Raw genomic sequence first — 23,655 nt, 5'->3', positions numbered from 1 at the left:
GAGAAAATAAACTGAATGGTGTAAAAAATAGTGACAATGGTGATTAGACTGACAATGCGTAAGTTGTAGTAAATGGCAGAGGCAACAGTTCCAGCGGCATTAAATAATTTGAAGCCTAGGGAGTTCCAATGGATGACAATATGAGTGGGCAACATTCAAGATACAAGGAAGTACAAATGAAGATGTCTCATTACATACAGTATTAATATTACTATGTATTCTTATTATATTGAAGGTTTCTTTTAAATAAATAAGATTGTGATAATTACCATAGTTAATCCATGAATATTTTTCATTTCATATGTTCTTACTAAAACTCTATCTATTATTCTAATAATTTCCCTCCTCTTGATATTCGCAAAATAAAATTAGTGAAAAGGGGGGTAATAGGCAAGTAAATACTGCATTTTTTAATGGCAGCAGCAATGATGGGAGTTGTTTCAATAGCTGTTTGCTCTTTACAGCTACACAAGAAAAAGCAACTTTTCTGCTCATTTTGCTTTACTTTTAAGGTTTGTCAGAAGTAAATCAACAGGTATCTAGTGTTATATAAAAATATGCAATGATCCCTTTTTATCACCCAAATATAGTGTAATTAAAATGTACATGTTTTACATCAAACTTGTTCTAACTTTAACATGAAACAATTTTTTACCAAACTTTAGAAAATATGCTTAAATGACATTCTAGAATAAAAACTGCAGTTTTGAAAAAAGCAGTACTTGAAAGCTTAAAAAAATTATAACTGTCTACATTATAATAATACATACCTTCAAGAAATATAAATTTTAAACATACATAAATGATTTTATATTATTTATTTGAATCTTGTTTACAAAATATTAAATATCTACCTAGAGATATACATTACCCTGTGTTTAATATTTCTTCATATAAAACCAATTTGCAAATATTTTCTTCCAAAATGGGGTCAGAACTCCTGTTACCAACATCTGCTCTATTCCAATGAGATTCAAATGTTGCATGAATGGTGGAAAACTGGTCAGGCTGCTGAGTGCTGTCAGTACTTACATAAGGATATCTTTGATTAAAGTTCATGATTTATAGGCAGAGATGGATTTTTAGTCTTTAAAACAATAAAAATCTGTTCTAGTCACCAGTTCATTAGTGTATTTTAGATGGCCATGTCCACCATAGACAAATCATATCATTTAATCCAGATACATCTGAAAAAACATACGAATATGATAATTTATTTACATAACATATTATTTTTAAACTTAGTAATCATATTAAAATAAAATTAAACAAACAGATATACACCATGTTTGACAGAGTGATCCAAAATTCAGAAACCATTTAAAAATTGTATATCAGCAAATTTACAATAATCCTAAATATATGGTTCTGTTTTTGAATTGCCACTGCTACTGGTCAGCATTTAAGCTAAAGTTGTTATAAAACTTTTTTTTTAACCCAGAAAAGATCATTTTGAAACACTCGTGTAAAAGAGTTATGACCCATCACTTGAAGTATGAATAACTATCTGGATTTATAAACTTCATTCCCTGTGATTTGGGTTATGAGGCTTTCAGAAGTCAATGTTCTACAGACATCACTCAATATCATTGGCCATTTTAAAAGATACTAGCATTTACCAAATAGTCTTTAGAAAATGCTGCCCATACTTCAGTAGCTGCCCCTGGTGATATTCCAAAGAATTACTTGCTTTCTTATTTAACAAACAAGAAACACTCAAAAAGGAACTTCAATAATACATTTTATTTTAAATGTTTAGGTTCTTTTGCTTTTTATGTTGCCATTCTGAGCTATTAAAAAATGACTGTAACCTCAACTAGTTGAGATCACAAAAAAATACTACAAACATAAAAAAAAAAGATTGCATTTAAAAATATGCATATGTACCTCATAAAATGAAAATAAATTGACCTTTCAATTTAAAACCACTACATTTACTTCCCTATAAGTACTGAACATTGTTTTCCAAGGCAGGAAATAATATAAAGTATAGCATTTAAAAATAAATAAATAAAGTTCAGTCAGTCTCTGAAGAATACAAAAAGTTTAATAGTTCTACCAACAGTTAGCATAATTACGGCGGTTTGAGTTGTTCTTTGCATTGGCAAATCAAAAGTATTGTATGTAGTTATGCATAATTATTTGTTGATATAGGACTAACTTTATTGGAATCTGAAATAACACAAAAGGAGGCTTTCACCCATCTATAGCTACATAGTCCAGTCACACTGATGAGACCACCTGTCAAAAGGTAGAATAACCACCAGCACCGATGAGGTTCTGGAAGGTACTCACAGTGTGTGTAGCCAAGCAATAAGAGTGTCATGGCCAGCTGTGCCAGGTTGCGCAAATGAGGATCCATGGCACATACAACCTTATAAAGGTGGTCCTACAGATTCTCAATTGGTTTATGTCCAAAGAGTTTGGTGGCAGGGAAGTATGGTAAACTCACCCGAGTGCTCTTCGAACCACGCACATAAAGTGCGAGCTGTATGACACATCACACTGTCTTGCTGGAAGATGCCATTCTGCTGAGAAAAAACAATCTGCATGTATGACATGGTCCGCAAGCACAGATGCATACTTCAGCTTATCCACCGTGCCTTTCAATGAAGATTGGACCCAAGAAATGGCAAGAAAACATTCTTCAGACCATAATGCTCTCTCCTGCTACTAAGAACTTGCTAGCAATTATTGCAAGGTGTTTGTTTTCAGATGTTTCAAGTCATACACGCCAAGGCTTATCAGTCTGATACAGCATAAAATGTAATTCATCAAAAAAAGCCACCTGTACTCACTCAGTGGACATCCAGTTATGGTACTAGCGTGCAAATTCCAGCCTTTGTCAGCAATGAAGAGCAGGTACCAGATATATACTGCAAAGGCCCATACACAGCAACGTTCGCTGAACTGCTGTTGAGGACACACTGTTGGCAGCCCCTTGTTTCATCTGGATGGTTATTTGCTGAACAGTTACATATCTATTCACCTGAAGGCATCTCCACAGTTATTGTTCACCTATGTCGCCCATGGTGCACATTTTGCCACACTGCTGATTTTGGATAGTGTCTTTTTGTTGTGCACGGTATACTTTTACCACAGCAGCAAGCAAAGAGTTAACAAGAGTTAAACCATTTTGGAAATGTTTCCACACTTGGACTAGTACCCAATGATCATACTCTTTTGGATGTTGGATTAATCGCTGTTTTTGCATTACTGATTGCAATGTTTTCTGCTTCCCTCTAACACTTTTTATATACCCTCCACTACTACTGGTGCCATCTATCGGCCTGCTGTAACTGATTACTTCAGGTTGATGCCGAAAAGAGGCGGTGCTCACATTAATATGACCTAGATTGTGTATAGTGACTTCTTTAACCCCTTAACTGCCACGAACATATATACAGTCAAAAGTCTTTAATTCGGACGTCCATAATCTGGAATGATCTATAATCCGGGCCTCAAAGCTACAAACTTTCTGCACATGCGTTTACACATGCACAGTATAGAGAGTATAAAGTGCAATATTATTATAGAGAGTACTACAGTACAATGCAGAAATATTTCATACTGCTTTGTACAGAAATATGTGCCAACCAAGTATTGGTCTTTCCAAAAAAATATCTCAAGACCATTTCGTTCTTTTTCTTTTTTTTACCTTCTTGCGTTGCCTCTTGGTTATAAGAAGAGCAGATAAATGAGCATTCAGTTGAAAAAGTAAAACTTTGCGATGAGCTGACACAAAATAACGAACATAAGCAGAGCGAGCGTGGGAAATCAATCAAGCTGCAAAACAGCGCGAAAGGTGTAGACATATCCACGCATGCACAAATTTAGCTTCTCTCATTGTCCACAGCTTAGACCCCCGTCTTGCAAGTGTGACTGGAACTCCCATATTTTATGCCCTTATGACTATGCCTCTATGCTTTTTATGCCACCGCCTGAACGCAGCTTTATAGGCCATCTGGCAAACAGAACTGCCATTTAAAAAATGAGCATAATAAATTTGAACCTCCTCTACACAATTTTAGGAATTTTAGTGCTAAATCCATTTTAATACATCACAGATATAGATAAATATTTTTTCACTTCTATATCACCACTGTTGTTTTGGATCCCCTGCATAATTCTTCCTTTTATTTCACTGTAGTACAAAGGCCAATACACATCAACTTCATCTGAACACCCTGAAATTTTCTGAAACAGCTTGTTTATTAGCACAGAAAGATTTTAGGATGACAAACATCCAACAACCAATTGTACTTATTACTAATAAAAAAATTGGCGCTGCTTGAAATTCAAACTGCAGAAAGGAAGACAAACATTCATGGAAAAATTTGGCATTCTATGAGGTGGCCCAAAATGTTTTAAACATTTGTGTAAGATAAATGCCTAAAATTACTATTGAAGTTTTCTTCCTAGTTCCCCTTGACATCAGCACACATAGCAGTGATACATTAAACACTAGGTTTCAGTAAAAAGATATATTTGATCACAGACTTTAAACCATTTCTTAGTGGCATCTTTCAAACCATTAATGTAGCCATAATGCAAACACTGCAAATGTCGTTTCTCTTTTTAAAAGAAACATATAAAAAAGTCATTTGGAGAATAACATGAATACAAGGAAAGTTGATATCAAAATTGCTCAATAGTAGCTTGGGAAATTTGAACTTCACATGTGATATTTTGCATGCCATGCAAAATAACCTTTCTGCTGAGTTTGTCACAGCATTTTATTTTTAGAGCTTCTAAGAATAAACAGGTTGCCACAATAAATACCTACTATCATGGTATTTTGTGGTATATAAAAATAAGCAGAGGTCACTTTGCATCCCAAAATACACTGTCTAAAGTCTTCAGCACAATCGGTACTTGTGGAGTCAGGAAGATTGTGTTTTTTACCAAGCTCTCATTTTACTTCAGAGGTGAAACCATGTTTCATTTGTTACTAGCGGTGAATAAAATTTTATTAGCAGAGCTTTTCTCAAGAACATTTAAGCCAATATTTCTTCATATATGTCATCAACATTCAGGGTGCCCATCTGGCACAGACCTACAAAATTCCCAGCTTTCCATGCAGGATTTTTTACCTCGATGCCCAGTTCCACAGAAAACTGAAAAAGTATCACCCATCTGTTTCTTGTCATATGCTCCTCAAATTTATTTATTGCACATTTCTTGAGGGGTCACATCCACATTGTGGCCTGCTCTGGAATAATTTTCAACTGATGCTCTTCTCTATCTGAACTTCCCAACTTTTGATGGTAACAAAGGTATCATATCACCAGCTGCAATAATGCATTCATGAGTATTTCTTAGTTTTATGCATTTTTTTATCAAGAACTCAAACACCGAATGATATTTGATGTTGGAAATGACTGGTCTGGGTTTGACTAATAACATTGGAAATGAAGTGGATAAAAAAGGAGCATTCTTTAAAGACAATTATAATAAAAATACACTTTATTCAAAGCAGTCTTCCTGCAGCCACATAATTTTGCAAAACAACTATCAATGTCTAAATACCATTGTAAAGGCTACACTATACCTTGTAGTCATATCATAACAAGCATTTTGGCAGGGTAATAAAAGATCTGCATTTATAACAAAGTTTCTATGAAATTTATTTTCATTTTTTTCTACAAAAAATGATGACACTGTCTTCAAACATAAGTTTACTTTCATACAGCAAGTAGCATCTGCAGTTGCCACAACCACCATGAATGACTAAAAAATCACAGTTGGTATAGTACACAAAAAAAAAAAAAAAAAAAAAAAAAAAAACGATTTTCAGAAAATCTTGAAGTAAACATGCCCATTCTTTATTACAATTTTGCCTGAATTTTTGAAGAGCTGTTTACCTCTTCTGAAGCAAACATCATACAAGTATTTATCAAACTTTAGTTTTTAAAAAATGTGAAAATACAAGTTTTATGGTTTCAAGAAACAACATACTAAAGCTTGACATAGCTCACATAACATGTAAGCATAATGTCAGCATAATGGTTTAAATCCATTATCACAACAATACAACTATTGGAATCAATACAATACATCAGTCATGACACAGCACAACTGCAATCTTTGATTTTTTGCTTTTGACAACTCATATGGGATAGCAATAAACATGACAATTTTTGTCACATCAATAAGTCCATAACAGAGGGTAGATATCAATACTGAATTACAAAAAAGGTACCATGATTGGCATGTCTAATACCCAAACAAAAACCCTGAACTAGTCAAATCACACGAAAATCCTACATAAATGTTTCCATGCAACTAGCCATATATTTACAATGGTTCACATTTATTTTTTGACCTTGTGTTTCCCAGTTTTATTTATAAATATCTTCACTAGTATTTAGTAACTTTTAGTAAGTTTTTTTCATATATACTATCGATCACATTTTTTAAAACCTACTAGTTTTGAAAAGTAATTTGAAGCATTTTGGTGAAAAAAATAATTTACTCAAAATGTTCTGAAGATGAACTCGGAAACATATTTGAACATATTTGGACATATTGAACACAGTTTAAATAAAATAAAAATATGAAAATAACAGGATATTCAATATTTTGATGGATATCCTTTAGCTAAAACTAACTTTTCATACACTTTGACATGGATTCAATATGGACAACATGACATGGGATTTCATGTAAGAAGGTTCTATTTCATATTATTCCTCTGTAAGAATTGCTTTTAGAAGAGCTTTCAGAAAAATATCATGTTTCCCAATTCTTTCCCCAAATCTCTCCATATATGTTCGATTAGATTTAAGCCCAGAGAATATGGAAGAGTTCTGACAACTTCAGGACAGTTGTCAACTAACATTTAGGACTTTAGGATTGTTATACTAACAGAACTTTAATGCATTTTGCATTAGAAGTTTTCTTGTACAAGCTTTCAGGTTTTCATTAACCCCTTAAGCTACAACCGCATATGAGACATGCGGTCTTGTATTTGGTCAAAACTTATTATAACAAGCGCAATCCACAATACAACAGTCAGGCCAAATGTAAAGGTAAAAGTATAGTTTAGGGTACCCCGTGGCGAAACTTGGTGATTTTTGGCGGTACATGGATACCGATTTTGTGCAATTCTTTGACTCGTTATTTTGGCTTGCGAAAAAAATCGCCGCTTCACAAAGCCAAAATAACAAGACAAACAATTGCATAAACTCGGTATCCATGTACACACCGACTTATTTTCACTTTTAAAAAAAATCCCCGATTTGCACAAAAATGGCATTGCATACTCTTTTAACTTTATCCATGTACAAGTCGATTTATTTTCACTTAAAAAAAAATCCCAGAATTGCACAAACTTGCATTGCGCACTCCCTTTACTTTGTCCATGTACACATTGATATATTTTCAAAAGCCTCATGTGGGCTGGCTTGAAAAAAGATAGCTTTTTTGGAGTACACATCTAAGAAAATTAAAGAACAAAATTTTAAAAAGGGCAAATATGGATGAAGTGCCCATTACTTTTGAACTGTCCTCTGAGCAGAACTGTTTATTCAATAGGTTAAAAAAAACTATTTCAGTGTTAACAATCAGGAACTAAAAGACTTCTTTTACTTGTGTTTTGGGTTGTGCCACAAATGGAGAGAAGTTAACTCTTTTTGATAATTTTCAAAAGAAGCACAATTCCAAAAGGAAACTTCCCTAAAGGAGTTATTATTTGTGCCAACGAAAAAGGATGGGTGTGTGAAGAAGTGATGTTGGTCTGGCCAAGAAAAATTTATTGAAAAAGGAAAGGTGCTTTTTTCCAACCCTGAGGACTCATTGTTCTGGATTCAATGTGATCGCATTTAGCAGATACAGTAAGATTTAAAGCAAACAAATTTAGAACCGATGTATTAGTGATACCAGGTGGACTTAAAAAAAAATCTTACAGCAACTGGATCTCACTATCAATAGAATTTTCAAGCATGAACTACAAAAGCAGTAGGAGGAATGAATGCAAAGCGGACTACATTCCTTTAGAAATTCCGGATGAATGAGAAAAGGTTTGTATGAGGAGGCTGCCTTATGGGTCGATAAAGCATGGCAATCAGTCCGAGATTGTTTTAGCTTTCATTTAATCGGAAATCATTGAAAAAGAAAATGAAAGTGAAGATAGTGATGTTGAAAGAAGTGATATAGAACAGAATGATGAAATTGACCTTCATGGTCATTTATTAAATTTATTTAAATCTGACATCAATGAGTCAGATTTTAAAGGTTTTGTATAAAAAAATGTAGTTTAATTTAGTTATAAAATTCTGTTTGTTTAACTAATTTACGCATTCTTTTTCATAATATGGTAATTTATGCTGATAAACGAAGTTTACCGAAACAGTAAAAATAATATCTGTTAGAAATCCTCAGAGTTCGTTTTTGGCAAGTTCCAGGTAATATGTTTCTTCCTTATTTATTTATATATTACTGATTATATTTATGTTGTAAATGTTATAAAATACTATCAATGATGGTTACATCAATATGGCATGGAATTAATGAATAAATGAATATTAAGGGCTATATTTCAGAATGGTTTGCTATGGCATATACGGTAGTGTGGCATATTCAAGGACCATTAAATTTTTTTTCAGTCAATTATAATGTGTGCAGCGTATACGCCAGGGTGGCTTATCTACCTGAAATTACGGTATTTACAGTAATTCATGCCCGTTTGGTACAACTTAGGACCGATTTGTCAAACTGTGGACTGATTCCAAGGCTGTGTGATCTGGTTTACGTTTTGGACCCAAAATGTTGAAACATAAATCGTAGGTTAAGAGTTTAAGCATATTTATATATTTATGCTCATCCATTTCTTATCCCAGAGGCAGTGAAATATGCCCAATATATTAAGCCTTGACCTTCATGCTTAAAATAACTTTTTCAATTTTTTATTTGGCTTTTCCCATGCAGCAATTCATCCACAGGAGCTAAATATATTAAATTCTAACTCATTTAGAAATATAGCATTGCTTCGATATGATAAATCAGTACTTACATATTATGGCAACTACCTTGGCCTCAGAAGACTCAATTTTGCCATTTTTGTATGCATTCTTGTTGTTGTATTCCCAGTTATAATGGTTTTTATACACAAAAACTGTGATATTTCTTATCTTCAACTAAATTTTTAAATATGTCTTGTGGACCTCGTCAGCAGGGCTATGAAGTCGGAGTTGGAGTGAAGGAGTCAGAGTTAGGCAGATTTTGGGGTAAAAGGAGGAGCTGAAGTTGCTAAAAATATGTCGACTCCAAATCCAGTTTTTTTTTGGGGGGGGGCAATTTGAATTGGAAATGAAATTAAATTGAAAAATAATTTAATGTCAAACTGAGTTGTTATTTTTATTTATGAACTATATACATTAACAAATAGTTATTTTCTATTTTATTGACATATTAATACATAAAATATAAAGGAGGAGGATGGATACGATATTTGCCATTATTGATTAAACTGATTAATTTAGTTACAAATCTCATTGGTAAATTTTGGTAAGCAGCAATAGCATTAAGAACTCCCAAAACTGATGCAATTCTTAGGAAGCGAGCATGAAAAGGAGCAATTATTGATCAAGCAACATGATGGGGAAGTACATTTTTGATGATATAGATCTTGTTAGAATTAAGAACATTTTTAGAAGATGTAGATAATCCTAGTTTTCACTGACAGAAAGACCATGGAATGATCTTGCAGAATTGGAAACTCTTCTTTTACACCATATGTACCCACAAAAAAAGCTACAATCTGAAAAATTAACAGGAGCTGAGAATGGAAGAATATGATGTTTGTTCTTTCTGAAATGGAGGGTTTATTGCAGAAGGAATCATTTCTTCAATGAAGAAAACAGAAAGTATATTGCTAGACAATGGGATCTTGCTTGGTTCAATGAATGTAGATCCAAAACACTGAATTTTGTTGGATGAAGAACAAATTAAAAAGGCAAAGAAAGCCATCTATGAACTTTAATTAATAAAATTATTCTCAGAATAACTGGAGCATTCAAATCAGAACAGTCAAACTGTAGACATTGCAACTGAGTCTCTATCATCCTCTTCCAGTAATAAATTAGATTTTGATAAATATTTAGATAATATTGAAAAGGCTAAGGCACAAAAATCGCTGCTACACAAGCCAAAATAACAAGTCAAAGAATTGTACAAACTCGGTATCCATGTACCACCAAAAATCACCAATTTTTGCCAAGGGGTACCCGTAAATATATTTCTTTCTTTTATGCAGGCATTATTTCAGTTCTTTATCGTCTTTTTTAAAACAAAGTTCTGATGCATATTTAGCAAATGCCAATACAAGAAGGCTAGCTAGTTTTTATTGCTAATATCCATACCACTCATGCAAAAAAAAAACTTCTGATTCTTATTTCAAGGCACTAAACTCGTTGATCACATGGTTAAATTAAAGCTATACTATTTGCTGGTAAATATGCTTAAGAGAAACATTTACATTATGCACTGCACAACTGTCAACAAAAAGAAAGCTTGAAATGAAGTGAAGCACATCATGATAAACTTTCTGAGTATGATAATCAAATTGGTTAATTTCTTATCAAAACTGAGATGAGGGATGCCTTCCAAGCATTAAGATTAAGGGTACAGCATCAGTCAAATAAGTTTCAGAAATATTATGAACAGTTCATAAATGAACTTTTGTGTAAAAGATATAATGAATATTTCATAAATATATGTCCGTGTTTTCTTAATTAGAGGTGCTATGTGTAAAACAACTTTTGGAACTACACTTGTACACTTAAGAACTTTTTGTTTCCCCTATTAATTCATGCTATTAAAAACTGCATACATTTGTGGTATTTATTGCCTAATACTTAAAAAACTAAAATAAGCACATGCCTATTAAAAGAGCTGACCTATGAAAAAAAGAAAATTTTAATTCCTTAGTTATTAAATTGCAGAAAAATTGTTCTAAAATAAAGATGCAGAGTTTTAATTTTAAAAATAGGAAACATACCTTAAAATTTTCTTAACTATTCACTCTCCACAGAAACTGTACAAAATTCATCCTCTACAGGAAGAACAAGTAAAATTAATACAGAGAACAAAAGAACTATGACAAAAGCTATGAAAACAAAAATAAATTCTTTCCAATTTGAAATAAATATACCTTTTTTTTTTTTTTTTTTTTTTTTTTCCAGGGTACATGCACTCCTTAGAAAACCATGCAAAAAAAAATTGCGTAAAAAAATACATGCAAGATATGGTAAATTTGGGGACATGTTTCACAACTTTAAAAAATTGTGCAAGATGAAAAACTAAATGTTTTCCCAAAAATCCATGCAAAAAAGAGCAATAACAAAGTCTATACTATATATTTTTAAAACAAAAACAATTCATTTTTATTACCCCCAAAAAATGTAAAATCAGTAGTGTATGGTAAAAATTCAGTTTATAAGTACCGTATTTGCCGGCATATAAGAAGCACCCCTTTTTATACACTTTTTTGAAGGAAAACATTTTAATGAATTTACAGTACTTTAAATATAAAGCAATACTTTGTGCAAATACCCAATCTATCTAGGAAATAACACTTTTTAATCTTCTTGCTCAAAACCCAAACAGATAGTTTTTTTTAAAAAATCTGTTCTGTGAGAACGAAACGTTACTTACGTATTAACGCAACCAGGCCAAAATTAGCATAAATTGTCAAATTTGGCGACCCTACTTACGGCAACCCTACGTGTTACACGTAGTTTTGTAAAAACAGCATGTGGAGATTCACAAAATTTTCCTGCATTTTCGTGCAAATTTTTGTAATTTATGAGAAAATAGCAGTGTACATGGATAAAGTCAAGAGTGTGCGCAATGCCATTTTTGTGCAATTCCGGGATGTTTTTTTAAGTAAAAATAAGTCGACGTGTATATGGTTATGGCGAATACGGTTTTCAATGAGTGCTAAAAAGCAATAGCCAAAAGATTTCCGCCGAAAAAATAATTCTGCAACTTATTCAAATTCGAAACCGAAAGAGTTTAATTGCTATTTTATATTTTAAAACAAAATAATATAAAAAACTGTATTAAAAATTATCTGTAATTAATAAATGTACATTTTCTTTCTATTCATACTTTTTTACTCAAACTTACAAATAGCGCCAACCTGGTTGCGATAATACGTAAGTACCAACGAAACTTATCCCATACTAGTAGGGCAGGTTTGTTCACTGAACTCCACGTAACTAATATTCCAGCACTCCGCAAGGAAACAAAAAAAAAAAAAAAAATTGCATAATTCCAAATAGAGAAAACTTCCAGAAATGAATGTAATCATATACTGAGAACTGACATATAAGACGCAGTATCGACGTATATGTCTTATTCATAAGAGTCGGAAATCCGGACACGTCAGGACTTCGGCAATTCCGGATTTGGTATTTTTCCAGATAACCGATCATCAGTTTAAATCTAGTAAGATGGCATGTAGAAATTATAAAATTAAAAATATGAAATCATGATTTATGAAATAATGAAATATATATGATTTAAAGAATATCAAAATTTACAAAAAAAGAACTTAATATTTATTTATTTACCTTATTAAACAGTTCTTTCAAAGCAAGTTTCTTCGTTTTTTTTTTTTTTTTTTTTTTAAGCTAATACTTTCTCTTTAATTCTGTAGACAGACATAATCTCTTGTTTAGTTACATTGCTGAAGTCCTGTAACTGCAATTTTGAGAATTCCGACTAACTTGTCAATCAAAATTTTCTTGTTTTCCATAATTTCTCTGTCACTCACTTATATCGGTAGTGGTTGTTCTGGATCTAGAACCCTATTACAGATTTCATCATTCATTAATTGACTGATGATTGAGAAGCATTGTCATCACAATGAAAAACTTCTTTTATATAATCTTCATTTATTACCGCTTCTTCACATTTCTTTACAAAATCCGTTAATTGGAAAATTTCACTTTTGTTTTGCGATATCCGAAAACGTTTAAAATTAGCGGCTATCATCATCAAATTTAGATATGCTTCACTATACATATTTGGCTATGCATCATGAGCTTGGTGACTAACGACAAGTTGTTCCGTTAAATTTTATCTTGCTTCTCGTGCACTGAGACAGTTAAACCTGAATTGTATTAGTCTAGTTATTTATTATATTTATGTCTAGTTCTTGCACATGCTTAAGGCTTATTAGAGTTCTGAATAAATAAATTGCAACCATATACTTAAGCCTTATTGAGAGCCAGCGCTAGATATCTTACCGCCTGGTGCAGTCTCTGTGGATAATGAATTCTCTGACTTGATGTGGCCACACGAGCCCTTGCGCTGGTTCTGGGTTTATGAGAATAACAAATCAGTTATTTTTAATTAAAATAGCCCTAATTGTAATCTTTGGGTCTATGAGTATCAGCAACAAAATCTATTTTTAGCATATGGAAAGAAAGTTTTGGTAAATTTTTCGTCAACATTTTTAGTGCATTTAACTTAAATTTATAATCATTGCCAGGCGTAATGTCACCATAAAAGGTTACCATACTCTTTTATTATTCAATTACTAACATAAAAAAATTTTTTAGGTATCGCTACATGACTCATTACTCAATTTGTCATGTTTTGATAAACATGCGGTGATGAAAGGAAAGTATATTAAATAATGATTCGCCGGGTTAGCATCAGATTAGCGATATATCTATGTGGAATGTTTGGGTTTGAGATGTGTGCCAAGCACATATGCGGCAACGGAGCCTAATTACTGATCGTACAAATTTATGCTAAAATAATTGTTTCTTCAATAACAAGGTATTTTATTTAGTGTCGAAGTGGAATTAAAAATCGGGACTCTCCAGATGTTTTATTATGTATAGAGGGAGGGGAATTAAATGTGCATGCGTAAAGCCTAGGAGAAAATGTTGGTGGTTTTGAGGTACGGATTTCAGATAATTCCAGATAATGAAGTCCGGATTTCGGACTTTGCACTGTATTTATCGATACTTGACAAACAAGGGTGCACATCTATTATGAACTGGATGAAAAATGTAGCATCAGTAGATATGCCAAACACAACTGTCAGGTTTGATTCAATTGAGGAATTTCGTTCATTATTAACGGCCTCTGTTGGGTTGTTGTTGTTATTACAAAGTCCGTTATCAGCAACTTTTTGTTTCTGGTTTCTCAAGTTTCTTATGTAATTCTCAACATCCAGCTATACAAAACTTAAGGTTACATTGAAATTTTAATGTACACTCCATGTCAGGATCATGCGTAAGAAAAAGTTATTCCATACTCGTAGCAAATTTCAAGCCCTCGCAAATTAAATCAGCCATAATTAGCTGAAATTCACCATCAACTTTGTCATTATAAACTTCTTTATTATCATAAACTTTCATAAGTTCCATCAAATCATCCTCATCCAAAATGCTTTCTCGCATGAATTCTTCGATGTCAGCTGTTTGCATTTGTTAAAAACCTTCGCCATCAATTGCATTTGATAAGTTTTAATTTCAGAATCTGCTTGACAGCTATTTTGCACATGTGCATAAGGCTAGATGGATGCCACTCCTGCTTTTGCAAAGCTTTCATTCTTAACAAAAAGTTAAATAAATTCTTTGATAAAGTAGACCCAGTCACTAACACATGTTAGGGCATAAACCGAACTTTTGATCACACTGTCAAAATTAGAATTAAAAAAAATTGGGGGGAGGGCAGGGATTCATGTCAAAAAGTGCATTTGTTCTTATTGGTGAATTGTGTTATTTCAAAACCGTGTAAAAAAAAAAAAGTGTGTAAACGTATTTCAATTCTTGTATAAAACCTTATTTTCAACAAGTAACAGTAATTCTCCAAGAGACTGTGCAGAAAGATTTTGAGGAAACTTTTCATGTTAATGAATTTTCAACAAAAGAATTAAGAAATAAAATACACTTGGAAGCAATAAATACAGTATCACTGAAATACTCAGAACTTTATATTGTTCACTATCCAGATGAAGTGTAAAGCTATAACACAGGTTTAATGGCTTTACACATGACAAATCAAATGTGCATGCGTAAAGCCTATGAGAAAACATTGGTGGTTTTGAGGTCCGGATTTCAGACTTTGCACTGTATTTATCGATACCTGACAAACAAGGATGCACGTCTATTATGAACTGGATGAAAAATGTAACATCAGTAGATATGTTAGATATGCCTAGCACAACTGTCAGGTTTGATTCAATTGAGGAATTTTGTTCGTTATTAACGGCCTCTATTGGTTTGTTGTTATTACAAAGTCTGTTATCAGCAACTTTTTTTTTTTTTGGTTTCTCAAGTTGCTTATATAATTCTCAATATCCAAATTCTAGCCAAACATTTTTTTTTTGTTTGTTTGTTTTGTTTAAACAATTAACTGAAAATGCCCGAGTGTCCTCTTTTCTATATACCCAAGGACTATTCTTTAATGGCTCCTTTCCTTGATGTCCTAAGGATGTGCTTAATTTGCTTAGTGGTTAATCGAGCCCAGAGGGCAGTTCTATTTGAAAAACAAATTTTTACACAGTCATCTTTGAAGGTACATCTGTTGGAATTCACATATTTACTCCATCACTCAACATTCCTGAAAGCATTAAGAGGCTCTTTTGGTGTATGTCACAGATCTGCTATCTCATCACTCTGAAACCTGAAATGTTGACCCTGCAAAACCATGTCGATAATAGAAAACAGTAGGGCTGGATGGAGGATAAAAAATCTGGTAAATCAGGTAGTTGTGGCATGAAAGAACTATAAAATTAGTAATGCAACAACCTATAAAACTATAAAATGTTTAGTGGAGATTTAGTCAAGATCTCAATTGATTTTGAGGGCAAACAGTTACAGGACACTCTTCGTCAGAAGCAAAGAAATCTGCATGACTGGAATATGTTTAGGCTCATACATGGAACAGAATGAATAAAAATATGTTTCTGATCAAAGAAATCCAAACTCCTTTGTTCAGTTACCTTTGGATATAAATGTGATATCCAACCAGATGACCAAACAAGCATGAATTCTGTTTGCAGTATAATAAACCCAAGGCTAATCTTTACTGTATGGTACCCCTTGGTTTTTGTCTGAAAAAATTGCCAAGTTGTTTGTGAAATCTAGAAGGCCACTGCGTGAAATAGGTTTTTCAGTAACCCTAATGTTGATAATGTTGGTGAAACTAGCCTTGGGAAAATTTTGGTTTTTTTTTTTTTTTTTTTTTTTTTTTTTTTAGTTGTTGTCATTAAAAAGGTGTTATTTCTGCAAATATCACCAAACATGTGATAAATTTGGATTTTGACTATTTTTAGTAATAGTACTTCTTTTATATGGACCTAGGCTTTTTTTGTTCTTCAAATTCTTTTCAATTGCTGTGTTTGGTTGCACGTGTGTGGCATGCTCTTGTATTTTGAACTTGCTATTATTTTGCTGTGGGTACCATCATTTGAGTATGTCTGAGGTGACTAAGAGGATGAATGTTGATGGGTTAGATTATGATGAAATTGTGAATTGGAGGTTTTTGTATGGGTTGGACGATGGACAAAAGAAATTTGATTTTTGCATGAAAGCTGGTTTAATCGCTAATAGATATGAATGAGGTGAAATGACAAAAAATTTAATTGAATTGCTTACCTGAAAGATGGTGGTGGAAAGCCTAAACATATACAGGTGGAAAAAAGGCTAAAAAGTGATGTTTCATTTATTTAGTCATCTCTGTGCGTCAATTTTTGTTAAAAGATTTGTTGTTTAATGTTTTTGTGATGGGAAATACATATTTTTGGTTACTTATTCCTCTGTGTATTTTTGGTTATTTGTTCGTCTCTGTGTGTTAAGACAGCAATGAACGTTTTTTGGTTACCATGATAGTTTTCTGATTTTGGGTAAGTGAAAACAGATCGATGCGCACACGGACAAAGTTAAGGCAGTGCACAATACCTAGTTTGTGCAATTCTGATTTTTTTTTTTTTTTTTTTTTTTTTTAAAGTTAAAATAGATCAGTGTGTACATGGACATTGAGTATGTGCAAGTCCTTGACTTCTTATTTTGGTTTTTTGTAGATGCCATCTTGAAATTTTTACCTAAAACCTATACTGTCCTTCATACACTGCTTCTGATGAGAGTATGCTAGCAACCATATTCAAGAATCATAAGTTTTATACATGTGGCATGACTATTTTGCGAATGTTTTTGATACAAAAATAAGTATTCCTTTGTAACATTAATCACTTAATAAGGTAACATTAAACCTGTTTTTTGTTATAACTTAATAACATTTGCCACATAAACTGATATTTGCTAAACTAGTTTTATCATAAAAACTGATATAACTTGTAACTGGCATTAATATCAAAATATTCTTTCTCAAAAAGGAAAAAATAAAGATTTAAAGTTCTAAAATTTATTTATTAAATTTAAAGTTCTTAATTTAAAGTTGATAAAGTTTGATTTATTAAAGTTTTTAATTTAAAGTTGATAAAGTTTCTTGTATTACATTCCCCCTAGAAAAAGTATGTTATATCCAATGATATTAAAAAAAAAAAAAAAAAAAAACCAATAATAATAAAAATAAAGCAAGGTAAAGATATATTCAGCAAATAGTTTCACACACATTTCAAATTCAAAGAAATATCTGCATAAACTGGGACTACAGTTTTTATATGCAGCAAGGACAACAGCACTCTGTTGAAGACAGCAAAAGTTGTACTTAAAGTTTGTAAGGTAACACATAAAAAGTAGGTACTTTCTTTTAGATATATTTGTTTTGACACATTTACAATTTCAGCAGGATACCTTACTATTTCATCACAAAACAATATACGCATAAAATGAGCATCCAATAGCAATGCCAACTTTGTGATTTTTGTTTTTATTTTTATTACTATTTTAATATCTTTCACTTGTAGCTATCACCTTACATTATTCTGCAATTTTCCAGGTCTGCAATTCCAAAGTTCATGCGAAAAATACAGTGAAATATATATATACACACGCACACATTTTACATAAATATATCTTTATCACATAGTAACACTAACTATTGCTCCTTACCGTTACTACAAACGTATACAAACACATGAAAAAAATAATATTATATTTATATAATATTTTAACTCTTCACACTTAAAAAACACTGTAAGCTATGCATTCTAACTTTAGATTAAGGTAATCCATAATCAAAAAAGTCGATTCAAATTTTCCATTGACAAAACAAACTTCTCTTTGGCACATAAACCGTTTTGGAGACGAAATGACGACAGAATTTTTAAATCTCTTTGATGGAAAAAGAAATTATTTCTAAAAAATTGTTAAATTACTTTAGATCTCGATATTTAATACGTAATACTTTACCAACAGTGCTAAGAAAAACATTTAAGATACGTTGATAAGGCACCCACTTACATCAAATATAATAAGCCCACTTACATGATGATGGTCTACGACGCAAATTTTGCACGTAACTGGCGAATTGATTAAATCATTGTTCGGCATTAAAATTACTATATTAAGAAGAGAAAAAAATCAGCATTGAAGTTCAGTAAAATCTTAGCACTGAAGTCAAGTAAAATCAACACTGAAATAAGTTAAGTCTGGTACAAATCAAATATATAAAAGAGTACACTCACATTATACAGAAACAAATCACTCCAAAAACACGATGCCTAAAACCCAATAAAATATTCTGAAACTGAAATTCATAAGATGAGGATACGTATTTAGCGTACAGTAAAAATTGGTAAACAATGACCAAAATATGCACACAATTTGTCAAAACGGTGATTTTAAATATAGATAAGAAGTAAAAAACAATATGGAATTCTAAAAACTGCTATATTGTTTCATTAATAATATATTCGTTATCATATAATTGTCTTCAAAAACACAGTTCTAATATTTGACAATCTTTTCGCTCCACGAATCCACCTCGCAGTCCGCGACTTTACCAACAAATCAACAAAACTTAATAAATAGAGCGAAGAAGACGGGAAAAAAAAATGAACACTAGAGCTGGAGCAAACCGCATGTATTCGTTACTGAGTAACGGGTACATCGGTTGACTCGAAGTACCGATTCAGTACTCACAAATTCATTTCGTTACTCGCATCTGTTCGTTACTCGCATCTTTCGTACGATGCGGTTTGTTCGAGTACGAATGATGCGGTTTCTATGCGAATACGAATGATGCGGTTGCTGTTCGAATACGAATGATACGGTTGCATCACAATGCGCTCATATTTTTCATAGATAATTTTGAATTTTTTTGGGCATCGGGCAAACTCTTGTTTACATTATGTGTTTTAGTTGAAATACTATTTAGTTGTTGATATTTAAGAAAATGAGCAATTTTGATAGCGTGAAGCGTTATTTTGTATTTGCTTTTTAGTATTGCTATTTATGTTTGTAATTTGAAAATTTAGATAATTCATCTTTTTTTTTTTTTTTTTTTTTTTTTTTTCCCTTGAGCGTGCCATAGTCAGATTTTATTGATTTGAAATATTTATATACTGCACTTAGGTATTGTTTATATAAGAATATGTAGGTTAATATAGGTTCTTTACTTCCTTGTATCAAATAAAATGGTAGTAATTATTGTAATCGAGAAAACGTTTGGGTATCATATTTTAACGGAAACATCCGTTTTTGACGATTACGGAATCCATGTGAATTATTTTTTGGGCTGACGCCTGTACGTACGAACACAATGAAAGACTCTCTCTCTCTCTCTTTTTTTTTTTTTTTTTTTTTCAAAAAAACTTATTGTTAAATGTAATCCCATTTACTCTAAGCTGATACTTATGACTAATGATTATGACTTTAAGTTGATACTTGAAAGGGATTTTTTTCGTGATGTGTAAGTACGTATATATGCATTTTGCATAACTCAAAAACGGTTAGTTATAGAACGTTGAAATTTTGTATATGGGTCCGTGATAACATCTAGATGTGCACCTCCCTTTTTATTGCAATCGGTAATACTACCAAACGTAAATATGTATATATATATCAAATAAATTATAATTAAATGTAAATTACACACACACACATACTTTGCTTGATATATATATATAATAAAAGCCAAGTAAGGCGAAAATAAAAGCTTTGGCTTTTATTTTATTTAATTATTACTAAATAAGTTACTTGACTTTTATTTTCGCAATCATTGGTAGTAGTCAGGACTTAATTTTTAAAATCAGAAGTGCTGGAGCTCTATGGAAGGCAATCAGGAAACATGAATAAATAAATAAATAAATAAAAATAAATAAAATAAGTATTACAATAATAAAATAATTAGCAACTAGAATATTAAATTATTATTATAATTCAATAAAAATTTAAAGACAAATGAAAATTTAATTAATGAATAACTAAGTAATGAAATAAAATACCAAACATCGTCTTGTTTGGGGGCTGTGGCTAAAATTGCAATTTAAGAACTAAGCCGAGCATAAGCTAAATTTAGGCTTTTGATGAGCAAATAATATACTGTTTACCAGAGTATAGATAGAAATTTGGTTATGTAGCCCATTCTTCTAAAACGACGTTTCGTAGCTGCCTTCCATCACCAATTCCTTTTTTTTTTTTTTTTTTTTTTTTTTTCGGTTTCGGTTTATTCGGTTACAGCAAAGCACACTACGGCTATTGCCTACGGGGAGGGAAGCCTTCGTGTAGGATTTTTTAAAGGGAACTGACTCATATGCAAGTTACACCCGGGAATAACAATGAAAACGCCCGTGCAGCTAGCCGTTAGCCGGGAATTGAACCCCGGACCGAACTATTAGTGCTCAGCGACTTTACCGCTCGAGCTCTGGTGGGCTCTTTTTTTCTTTTCATTCGCTGTTTAAAAAACGGGTGTTCACGATAAAGTAAGCACATGTTTACTTGAATTAAAATGGGTTAGACGATGTGACTCTTCCTACTTTAATCTCACTTAGCTTTTGATTTCTAATATTGATTCAATGTTTTCTGTAGACAAAGTATTCTGATTAGAATAATAGATTTCAAACATGTTCAAAAGGTGTGTATCTGAATATAATTAGGTTTTTATAACATAGGGCCCATTTTATTATTTTCACATAGTTCTAAAGCAATTGAACCACAGCATCGTTGTTTTGAAAGAAAGTAAAAATGTGAGAAATGTATAATGAACATTAATATACAAGCTTTATTAAAAGTAGTCAGCCTTTTAAAACGTGACCGTCTATGCTTTTAGAGGATTTTTGGAGCTCTGTGCATTTGCTCTGGCATCTTAAAAAAGTGATGTTCAATATCAACGTATGTTTATGCTCTCAAAAATACAGGTTTCTTTCAGAAAGCGACCTCTTAGAAATCGTCAATAAATGATTCAGTATAAATATTTTCTAATAGACCATAGAATAAATTTATTTTAACGTCAATTTAAAAATGGCTGCTTGTACTAAGAGTTAAGAGCAATAAGACTCTAATTTTTTTTTTTTTTTGCAATTAGCTATCATGCCAGCTGAATTGTTTTCTGCATAACCTTTATTGTGTATAATTGAAATATTTAGCTATGCATTCAACAAATATACAACAAATGTAAGACAAATCATTAAAAAAATTAAAATTTGGAACATTAATGATAATTTTTTTGTTATACATAAAATATTATTAATGAATGATGAATTTATATCATATTATATATAAATCAAAATTTAAACTCCTATTAATTTATAATAAATTGAAGAAAAGCTATAAAGTGAATTAATTTTTAAAAACAAAACGAAAATTTAAAAAAAAAATTTGTCATATACCTAGAATCTAAAAATGACGAATACTGAATTTTACGACTCATGTGTGTATGGGTGCACTTAATTACGGCAAGGCACACTATGGCTATCTGCCTAAGGGGGGATGCCTTCGTGGAGGACTTTCTAAGGGAAACTGGCTCGTATACACGTTACACATGGGGGAAAACCACAAAAACACCCATGTAGTAGGACCGTTCGCGGGATTCGAACCTCAGACCGAACTAACAGTGTTCAGCGACTTTACCGCTCGGCCTCTGGTGGGCCGTTTTACAACTCATATAATAATAAATGCATGTTCATATTGTAACAAAAATTTTGTTAGAAGTCTAGCATATGTATAGTTATTTGTGATCTTTTAAAACTGTCGTAACATAATGCATATTTATCATTATCGTGAATCAAAACAGTATGCTTTACATCCTTACAAATATACGTGATAGATTTTAATATTTATTTCTGCATATACTTACGTTTCCCAAAGACACGAAAGCAAGTCAAGCAGATTTTTGTTGTATTAAGCAGACTTAAGTTCTCTGTTAGCTAGTGTAACATAATTTCGGATGTTAGTGAAACATAATTTCGGACTCTATGAGCCTTCCAGAATTATTAGCAAAATAGTGGAAACGTCTTTACAAAGTGTTTTTATAAGGAAACAACAGATGTATACTGAGCAGTGATCAACTGATATATTTCTTAAATGATTTGGTTTAGTTGATTATGACAAAACACACTGGGGCTATGTGCCTAAAAGGAAAAATGCCTTCGTAGAGCACTTTCTTAGGAAAGCTGGCTCGTATGGTACGTGGTAAGCTGGCTTGTAAGCTGGTACGGGGAAAAAAACCACGAAACGCTTATGAAGCCAACCCGTTTGCCTGAGATCGAACTCAATACAAATCCCAAATAGATGAGAACCAATGAAAATAAATGAGATCGAACCAATACTTTCCCAAATACAAATATTTTCTGTATTTGTATTTGGGAAAGTTTTATGGTCATTATGAAAAAGTGAAAATTTGATATGGATTCCGCATGACTTCCTTCTACGACTATTTAAATTATGCTTATTTTTTCTGCACTTCATTTAAACTTATTTCCTCGAATTATTCTAACTCAATTAAGCGATACCCAAAGGCAAGTTACAAATGGCATCAAACATTGCAAATTTTGAAACTAAATTTCCTGGTCAATCTTTGTCCTACAGGACTCAAACTTCTTGTATTTTTCTTTTTCATAACGAGTATAAAGGTTTTCCAAATATAAATATAGAAACCAGAAGACGACATTAAATTTAAAAGTTAGATTTCATAATAACTAATTCTTTTTTAAATTTGACATTGACAAAATATGAATATTTTCGTCATTTAAAATACTTCTGTATTTTTGTTGCACCGTATTTAAACTTGCTTCCTCGAGTTATTGACATTAAATTACATTAATTCCATTATCTATCGGAAAATAATTATAGCAAATCATCTATTTACGACATCTCTAAGAGGTCACCTTTTAAGAGATCTCTATTTTTGGGAACATAAACAAACATTGGTAGTGAACATCATCTTTTTAAGACCACCACATGTAAAATCCTCTAAAAGCATGAATGGTTGCATTTAATAAGGACCCATTACTTTTAATAAGGAATGTAACATTAATCTTAATTATGCATGTTTTTGATGTGTGTGCCAAAATAGTGATAACGTACTTCTGTTGCTTTAGAAATGTGTGAAATTAAAAAAATGGATACTATACAACAAAAATGTTATTATATTCAGATACACACCTTTTGAACACGTCTGAAATTCATTATTCTGCTCAACATAATTTGTCTGCATAAAATATTAAATAATATTAAAAAATCAAAAGCTAAGTCGAAGTAGAAACAGTCATCTCTTCTAAAACATTTT

The 23,655-nt window shown here is 32.0% G+C and overlaps 1 protein-coding gene across 4 annotated transcripts in view; it reads right to left on the bottom strand.

Annotated features, from left to right (window-relative positions):
• The window catches only part of LOC118202712 (transmembrane protein adipocyte-associated 1-like), a 130,880-nt gene extending 111,778 nt beyond the window's left edge, over nt 1-19,102 (bottom strand). The window contains exons 1-3 of one of the 4 annotated variants that reach the window (XM_035374898.2): nt 18,614-19,102; nt 11,000-11,053; nt 872-1,187 (exon numbers count right to left, since the gene is read on the bottom strand). In XM_035374898.2, coding sequence (XP_035230789.1) covers nt 872-1,059 — 188 coding nt within the window. In that variant the 5' untranslated portion in view covers nt 1,060-1,187; nt 11,000-11,053; nt 18,614-19,102. Of the gene's footprint in view, nt 1-871; nt 1,188-10,999; nt 11,054-18,613 lie in introns of those variants that run through there. The other 3 variants (XM_035374899.2, XM_035374900.2, XM_085808276.1) reach the window with 3 other exon arrangements.
• Between the last annotated feature and the right edge of the window lie 4,553 nt (nt 19,103-23,655).

Source organism: Stegodyphus dumicola, chromosome X1 (assembly GCF_044657685.1).
Source record: "Stegodyphus dumicola isolate Sdum_Otavi_A_Nest chromosome X1, ASM4465768v1".
Classification (NCBI taxonomy): Eukaryota; Metazoa; Arthropoda; class Arachnida; order Araneae; family Eresidae; genus Stegodyphus; species Stegodyphus dumicola.
Note: the sequence above shows the minus strand (reverse complement) of the source record. Positions and strands in the feature narration are given on the sequence as shown.